The sequence below is a fragment of the Miscanthus floridulus genome, chromosome 19 (assembly GCF_019320115.1).
Source record: "Miscanthus floridulus cultivar M001 chromosome 19, ASM1932011v1, whole genome shotgun sequence".
NCBI classification, from domain to species: domain Eukaryota; kingdom Viridiplantae; phylum Streptophyta; class Magnoliopsida; order Poales; family Poaceae; genus Miscanthus; species Miscanthus floridulus.
Window position 1 is genome coordinate 111,123,300 of NC_089598.1, and position 9,289 is coordinate 111,132,588.

General features: G+C 42.9%; 1 protein-coding gene and 1 non-coding gene across 2 annotated transcripts; both read right to left on the reverse strand.

Moving 5' to 3' along the window:
* Nucleotides 1-3,791, reverse strand: LOC136527295 (probable serine/threonine-protein kinase PIX13). The gene is made up of 6 exons (XM_066519980.1): nucleotides 3,522-3,791; nucleotides 2,388-2,740; nucleotides 1,717-1,852; nucleotides 1,134-1,276; nucleotides 925-1,048; nucleotides 1-788 (listed from the first exon to the last, which is right to left on the reverse strand). The coding sequence occupies exons 1-6, from the start codon at nucleotides 3,604-3,606 to the stop codon at nucleotides 373-375; spliced, it is 1,257 nt and encodes a 418-aa protein (XP_066376077.1). The 5' UTR covers nucleotides 3,607-3,791; the 3' UTR covers nucleotides 1-372.
* A 4,499-nt stretch (nucleotides 3,792-8,290) lies between these two features.
* LOC136530027 (small nucleolar RNA R71) lies at nucleotides 8,291-8,399 on the reverse strand. The gene has a single exon (XR_010777536.1). It is a non-coding gene; the product is annotated as a small nucleolar RNA R71 (small nucleolar RNA).
* Nucleotides 8,400-9,289: the final 890 nt, after the last annotated feature.

Here is a 9,289-nt window from a genome sequence, read left to right on the forward strand (position 1 = left end):
TTGATAAAATCTTTCTTGAATTCTTGTAATGATTAGAGTATTTGTTTTCTTCATATTTGGCTATAAAAGTTCAGCACTTGCACAGAACCATGACTAACCGAAAAATGGAGTGAATGACCATGACTGGAACTATTGTAAGTGCAATCTGATGCAACTCAACTCAGACAAGACTTCCATGGAAGAATGGTTGAATTTATGCATATGCCAACTACAAAGTCATCCTCTTGTACCGCTAAACGTAACTGTTACATTGATCATCATGATCGGCGTAAACTTTGTCATGACAACAAAAATTGTGGTCTACTACCTTTACAACCTCCGCATCAGAATCGATCAGTTCATCCTAAATATCCTCATGACCATGCCATGCATCTACCTGCCCCTGGAGCTGGAGTTGTTCCTAGCGCTGTCACTCCTAGGGGACTGCACCTGGCCACGACGCGAGGACGAGGAGCTGTTCCTGGGCTCCCTCACCCTGCTCTTCACAGACTCGATCTTCTCCAGTGCCTCCACCACTTCCTTCATGGATGGCCTGCTCTTTGGGTCACCGTTCAGGCACTTGAGGGTCAGCTGAGCAGCCAGGAGGGCTCCTTTGGGATTGTACTGCCCCTCCAGCCCACTGTCCATCAGCTGGCTAAGCTTCCTCCGGTCAGACAACAATGGCCTTGCCCAGTTTACCAAGTTCACCTTCTCGCTCTGGCGTTTCGGGTCCAACGCCCTCAGGCCAGAGATCATCTCCAGCAGTACAACGCCAAAGCCATACACATCACTCTTCACATACAGGTGGCCTAGTTCATGAAAGATGTGATCACTTATCATTTAGCTCTATGAAAAAATCATATTCCTTATACTGCTTACACAAATTGTCAACCATAAGGGATAAAATGATAGACATGTCGGGGGGAGAAAAACCCTGACACATACCGGTAGAAACATACTCTGGAGCTGCATAGCCATAGGTTCCCATGACTCTTGTTGTCACATGAGACTCCCCACCATCTGGACCATGCTTGGCTAATCCGAAATCTGAGAGCTTCGCATTGAAGTGCTGAACATGATATTGGTGTGTACTGATTATAGTATCCGTCAGGTAACAACAGCTAGTCATTAGTAGCTCTGGAAAGAGTATTTACCGAATCCAGTAAGATGTTGGAAGCCTTGAAGTCCCTGTAGATGATCTGCCTTTCTGATGAATGAAGAAATGCGAGGCCACGAGCTGCACCGATGAGAATCTTCAGCCTGAGGCTCCAAGGCAGCGGCTCGTAAACCGCCCCTCCTGTCAATGGTGAATAATCAGTATTAATATTACGACTAGAAAATAAGATGTTTCACACAAACAAAATACCCTGGATGGCCCAGAAATAGTAACAGGGAAAACAAGTGGAGACAACTTTTTCATCATGAATTTCCATTTTGACTCGGCAAGGATAATTGAAAGCTGAAGCAACAAGATATCGTACAGGTCTGGGCAATTTAGCTGATGCTGACATGCATCCTCCAAAAATGCTCGTTAGTTGTATGGCACTATGGACTATGGTGCTTCATATATAATATTTTAATGAAAATGATTTGTAGATGCAGATGAAGCACCAACATTTGCAAAGTGCGCTACTGCAGGTGAAGTTGGCATAAAGAGTGTTGACCAATGTGACATAAAGAGATGTTTCTGGATGAAATACTATCATTAGGAAAATAATATCTTCTAAATATACTCACTTCGGAACAGGTGGTTCTCCAAGCTCCCCTTTGACATGAACTCGTACACGAGTAGTAGCTCGTTGTCATCCATGGAATAGCCCAATAGTTTGACGAGATTGGGATGCGAAATCCTCCCAAGGAAATTGACTTCAGACTGTATTTGGGAACAAGTAAATTAAACCCTTATATGTTGATAAGACTAAAAGTAGGAAAGATAGAAATAAAAAAAGCACAAAATAAAAAGGTGAGAGTACAGGAGCATGCACTAAGTCCCAACAACTAGATCATTCTGATTGTAAATAAAACAGGAAAGAATACTAATAAATAACTAGACTCACATAGGGATTTCTTAGGTTCATCCTACAAAAAGCAGACCAATATATGATTTAACAATCCATAGAGAGAAAAATCAGTACACAATTGAAACGAGCTGAAAAGGGCAGCAAGCTGCACTATTGTGTAATGTGTAAGCATTCACTGATTCATTTCCCTAGTTCCCCGATAATTAAACCTGGAACCACCTTAGATTGCATCTATTAGATTTTTCTAAAGCTTGCAATTAATAAATAAAGCCTACCCCAACTTGCTTGGGACTAAAAGGCTTTGTTGTTGTTGTTGTTGTCATAGTTGTTGCTGCAATTAATAAATAATAATGTGATGAAAAACTAGAAACTCGGCAGTTTCTGTACCTGCCATTGTTCCATTCCCTGCACGCTCTCAGGATTGAGCTTCTTGACGGCAACCATGATGCCAGTGCTAGCCTTTGACGGGTTGAGGGTCTTCTCATCAACCCATCCCTTGTAAACCTTGCCGAATCCGCCCTCCCCAAGCACAGTCTCAGGCCTGAAGTTCTTGGTGGCGCTCTTGAGTTCGGCAAAGGTGTATATCTTGAGGTTTGGAGACTCAAGAATCTGGCCCTCTGGGTAATCGTCGTCGACGCTGACACCACTAACTGTGGACGGCATGAAGGTGCTGGTGCTGCTAAGCGTTGACAGCTTCCCGGTGGTGGCAGAGCTACTAGTCCTCCTCGATGCAGACATTCCTGAACGTGAGGTAGGAAAAAATGTGAGGTCTTGAGTTAGTTGGATAGGAAGTGAGAAGTTTCAAATGCATAATAATCTACCATGGCATTAGAATTTATATAACAGAGGCTAATTTTGCTCTCCGAGATAGATATACAAGATTGGGAAATAAATTTTGACATTTGGATAGCAAAAGAAAATGATACTCTCCAAGTTTGTAATTACATATAGAGATATATAAGGTGCAAGTACAGAGGCTAGAGGCCAAGGGTTGACGGACCGAGATAAATTTTCTTATACGGTAAAAAAAAGAACGAGAGATGGTCCGTTTTTTATTCTACAGACAAGTCTCAATTGCCAGAGAACAACAAAATAACAAATTAAATAAATATAGTTGCAGAGAGCTTGAAGAATTTAGTTGATTCATCGATTGTCCCAAACATGAGGACTTGGTGAGCACGTGCGCCTTACGTTCAAAAGCATGTGATTCTTGGAAAGTAGGTTTGTTAATGATGTAACAGAAATTTGTAAAACAACACCAAGAAGAACAAGACGACGTGGTGGTATGAGTCCAATATATGTGCGGGTAAAGAGAACAACTGCACGCGATATGCCATCAGATAAACAAAGGCATGTTCCGAGGATGGGCTGCGTTGCGTGACGGAGGAAAAAAAACAGAGGATTTCAGGCAACAACCCGAACAGAACCGCCGGTTGCATTCCAAGGCGGTGCCGGTTGCATGCCAAAGATTGAAGCTTTAGGAGAGAAGAGAGGAGGAAATGCTGGCGGGGGTTACCGTACCAGGAGTAGCGGCCGGCGACGGCGACGGCGACGCCCTGTTGCCGCGCTGGACAAAGGCATCGATGGCGCTGGTGCAGTTCCCCATGACAGGCGGCCGGCGCGCGGGGGCAGGCGGCAGCGGTTGGAGAAGAGAAGAGAAAGGCCTGGGGTGAGGAGGCTCTAGCGGTTGCTGGAGGGAGAGGGAGATTCGATTTGCAACCGCAACCGCGACTGCAACTGCACTGGAGTAGAGCCACGGGAAGGAAGGGAAGAGGAAGGGGGAGGGAGCAACCAACTGCGAGTCTGCGACCGCCGACTTGCGCTACTCGCTATATTGTCCTCTGGCGCGATGCAAGCCACTCCGCCTTTTCGTTTTTTTGTTCTTGCTCGTGTCTCGTCTCACTCAGACTCAAGTCTATCACCGCGGGCGGACGAAGAAGAAAAAAGAAAAAGGAAACGAGAGAGAGTCATTTCTTTTCTCTTCTTCTGCCGAACACAAGACAAATGAAAGCGCGCATGCACACAGCACACCTTAAAAGTTAGGCCTTGTTTAATTTCCCCCTAAACTTTACTTCATATCCCATCAAATATTTGGACACATGCATGAAGTATTAAATATAGACTAAAAAAACTAATTACACAGTTTACGACTAATTTGCGAGACGAATCTCTTTAAGCCTAATTAGTTCATGATTTGACAATGTGATGCTATAGTAACATGTGCTAATAACAGATTAATTAGCCTTAATAAATTCGTCAAGCGGATTACAATCGGATTCTGTAATTTGTTTTTTTATTAATATCCAAATACCCCATGCAACACCTTCATATGACACCCGATGTGACGCCCTAAAATTTTACACCCTGAATTTAAACCACGCCTTAGTTAAATAACTATTTGACGAGTGAGTTCACGGTCTAGTCGCCGTAGGGATATTCACCCAATCAGCTCCAATCCACTCTTGCCCCTTGGATCGCGATTTAGATCAAAGCTGATTTTCTCCCATAACTAACTTTATAAAAAAATCTTCTCGCAACAAAAAATACTTCTAAAAAATCTAGTCTAGATAAAACAAACTTGTTGTTTGTAATGCAAAGAATTCAGAGGACGAGATCCGACAGTGGGTGCAGGGGTTCCCTCTGCGACCTCAACCGCAGAGGAGTAGGCAGAGGGAGTAGAGGCAGCGCAACGAAGGGTGAGCGATGGAGGGGCACGAGCGCGAGAGAATCGGGATTTTTCCTACTACGGTTTGGGAAGGACTTCCGCATCTATATTGAAAAGGCATGGGGAGAAGAATCGTGGATGGATAAAGCGGCCTCAAAAGTGTGTCGTTTGGAGGGGTTGGTGCACTTTTATTTCACCGTAAGCTGGTGGAAAGCGGCTCCAAATAGGATCTAGGTATGCTTTGCTTGTAACACTTCCAACTTGTTCCACCATCAGCTTTAGCTCATGCTCGATGACGGTGCGGGAGGCCAAAACGACATAAGAAGAGGGGGCTAGCAGGAGGAGGCTGCCGTGGCAGAGGAACACGATGGGGGTGAGCTAGGCCACCTCCGTGGTGGAAGACAAGGAGGGAGAACGGTGAAACGTCGGCGCAACTCAGGAGCCCTCCTCACTAGAGTAGAGGAAGACGAGGGCACATGGAGTCCATCGCCACCGAATCCACACAGAGAAGGTTGGTAAGAGGGACGGGGAAGGGCGGGGAAGACCGAATCAATGGGGGAGAAGGGTGGCAAGGGAGGTGAGGGAGGCTGAGTCATCAGAGGAGAAGGAGGGTAGGGTGGCAAAGAAGAAGGATGATGGGAGCAGGATTGGAGCATGGGGAGCAGGTTTTTTTCGTTCCCACCCATAGCGCAAAATGGGTGAAGCGGCAGGGAGTAGTAGCATTTTGCAACACTCTGCCCAAATCTTTATAGTGGAGTGGAACGAAGCATAACCCTGCCAATCTAGGCATAGTCGTATTTCCTTTTGCACAGCCATTGAACCAAAGGTGGGTTTCCCAACAACCTCTATAAACGCCTCCTCTAACCTACTCCACACCGGTGAAGCTAAGGCTAGGCCAACCTCAGCCTTGTCACCCTCTTGCCACAGCCTAAGTAGTAGTTATAGACTAATAATCAATGTACAATTGGTATTTTTTCAATCTCATACTAATTTGTACTCGCTATATAACCTATACAGTATACTAAATGGTAAATATTTGTACTTAATACAGTCTTTCTGTTATTTAATATTAGGTATCTATGTTGTCAGTGACTAATTGCTCTAGCAATTGTGTGCACATTAATCTCTATAATGTAAATTGTCCCCTCTTAAAAGTTAATCCTAGCCCCGCCACTGTCCCATCATCGTAGCCTACAACTATCACACAGAACTCAGTCTTATTGCAAGTCCTGCACCACCTGGCGGTAGCCATCTACCTAGTAGTCATGGAGCCCATGACTATAGCTTTAAAAATAGCTAGCCATATTGAATGATGCCAAAGAAAAGCGAAGCTAAACTCGTTGTTGGTTCGAGGACCACTATTGACGGTAGTTAATAATCATTATAAAACGCCAATATAACATGTATAAGGGCATAAATATAATCACCAATGAAGGTTTAGGGGTTTAAACTAACAAATTCCATGAGTTTTGGTGAATTTGTATTTTCTGCAGGGTTTATCTAGAAAACCGTCAAGATGGACCTACATGTCAGATTTAATTGCGCTTATTCGCAGCGAAATGGACACCAGAAGACTCGGGAGGACTCCACACCGAAGCTGAGAGCAAGACGCCACCAGGTGGGGCCCACCTGTTAGCCCCTCGTTGTTATGTCGGTTCTCCACCGCCTCCTAGGTTGCATCTATGCCATCCTTTAAGTTGGTTTGATCCAAGGGCTCACATTGGACACTCCGGCCTATATATATCAGCCTCTGCCCCCCTAAAAAGGCAGATAAGTCATTTGAGAAGATAGAAACCCTAATCATCCTCAGAGCTCCACCATATTCTAGGGCATAGCTAGTTAGGCTAGGTCTAGAGGGAGGCAAGCAGGCTTCGCTTGGACTCCCGATCTTGTCAAGAGCGTGGTTTGATACAATCTTTGTTCCCCTCTCTCGTTTGTATCTCTATTACTTTTATATGCTAGTTACAACTGTTATGACAATATCAGTATTCATCTTATTCATGTTCTTTATTATAATGTTCATGGTCTACTTTGATTATATGCTTAGTATAGTTGGATTATCATTATGCTCATGCATAAGTTCGTATAGCGCTCACTCTAAGGATCCATGGGTGGGTGGTTGATATTGTGTAAGCGTGGTGCTTATACGTTGTTTACCTACGAATACACCCTATATTCTGGGTCATGTGGTAAATCGTGGATGTGACACTCCCGTTGAGTCCTTTGTAGTCCACTCCTCGAATATAGGCTCACGTAGGGTTCAGTTACGAAGGAAGAGCAAGCTCTGTTCTTAATCTTCCTTAGTAATATCTCTTATGTGTAGATATGACGATGATCTTAGCAATGATTACTAGGTATAATTGCACTAATCAATGCATGCTTTGACTTGTAATTAAGAATGACTTAAGAACTGTTCCTCTAATATTCTACCTGACCATGCTAATGCCATAGAAAGGAGTACTTTGAGTGATTTATCATTATCATTGATAAGATATATATATATATATATCTTATCCTATGACTTACCCCTGTTATGAGTAGAATATTGGTTATGGTTTACTTCTCCTTCAATAGTATAAGTTATCAATATATGCCCATGCTAGACCTTCCTGTGATAAAAATATAAATAACGATACCTGGAATACTCTTGGGTAAAATGCTACAATGGTATATTATCTATGCGCTTGCAGATCCTTTTCATTCATATATTTATTTATTCTTCCTAGTCACATAATTAATAAAGAACTACTTAGTATTATTCTAGTAGTAATGCTATGTAGTACCAATAAGTATCTCTAATATCATCACTAGGGATGACAACCTAGTAAAATTAGGAGATATAGGTTTATAATAGGTGGCTATTTAAAAATAAGTGACACGTTAATAAATACCAACAAGCATTTCTGGCGTTGTTGCTAGGGACTAGATTTAAAACTCTGTTCTTAGTAGCGACGCTAAGAAATGTCAACAAACATTTTTAGCGCCGTTGCCGGGGAAGGTAGTTAGGCAAAGGAAGTATTGATAAACTTATACTTGTTGATGTGATCGAAGATAACCATTGACCTCTGCTCAAACAGGCTTATCCTTGTTTTGTTTACTTGTGTATCTTATGCAGGGTAATGTATGACCGGTTTTGACCTTCCGACAAACTACGTTGAAGATCCAGAAGCATTAATCAGAAGGACTAGAGCTAAACTCAAGAAAGTTCTAGCTTTAAAGTTGGAAGACAACCATATAAGATGAAGTTTAACACCAGAATTTGAAGCCAGGCTAACAGGACTCTACGTGATTTCTCTGCTCCAACTATAGCCAACATCCGTACTAGACCAACAGTCAATGTTGGAGACAATGGATTCGAGCTCAACCCAGCTCTCATCAACATGGTGCAAGCAAACTAGTTTTGTGGAAAGGCACATGAAGATGCGAGTGCACATCTCCAACACTTTCTAGAGATTTGTAGCACTTTCACCATCAAAGGAGTAACCCGAGATATTACTTCACCTCTTCTCATTCTCACTCTTGGGGAAGGCAAAGCAATGGTTCTACACCAATAAAGATAGAAATACTACAAGGGATAACTGCCCCACTGTCTTTCTAGCAAAGTTATTTCCCACAGGCAAGACCAATGCTTTGCGTGGGAGAATTTTAAGCTTTCAACAACAACATGATGAATCTATCCCTGAGGCATGGGAACGCTTTCAAGATTACATTGCGGAATGTCCTCATCATGGGATGGAGAATTAGCTACTCATGCATACTTTCTATCATGGGTTGACCAACAATACCTGTGAGACTTTGGATGCTGCTGCCGGAGGTGCATTCCTATCACTCACCATACCTGCTGCAACAGCTCTTGTGGAGAAGATGGCCTCCAATCAAGGTTGGAATGAAGAACGTGTTCAAATCCGCAAGAGGGGTGGAGGTATGCATCAACTCAAAGAGGTAGACATGCTATCTGCCAATATGGACCTGCTGATAAAGAAGCTTGAAGATCGAGCCAATGAGAAGCAAAAAGTCATGCATATTCATGATTCTCGCATGGCATGTGAAGTATGTGGAAACATTGGCATTCAGGAAACAGCTGTTCTGAAACCCAAGAGGATGTGAACTTTGTCAACAACTACTTTTGTTCTCAGCAGAATCAAAGATGGAATCAGCAACAAAGGCCGAACTACCAAGGTAACTATCAAGATAATAATTTTAATAATTTCAATCAACCACCCTTGAGAGAATTAATTGCTGGCCAATCCAAACTTATGGAGGGATTATCTAGAAAGATAGCTACCAATGATAAAATTATAGAGAACATAAATAATAGAATGGATAGCTTTGCTTCTGCTATTAAAAACCAGCATAGCTTTAATAAAATGGTAGAATCACAAATAGCTCAGCTGGCTGTTGCTGTTCCTTCGTCCCATAAAGGTAAGATTCTGGGGCAACCGAAAGATCTAGAAACTGCAAATCTTATTGATATTCACAATGCAATATATTACTGTATACAACCATCGATGGGAAGGTGGATAGACTATACCTTGCTGGAGAAGAAAAGCGATCCAGGGAGACCTATCACCCCCATCGCCATTGGACCTCACATTTTTCAAGAAGATGTCTGTGACTTCGGAGC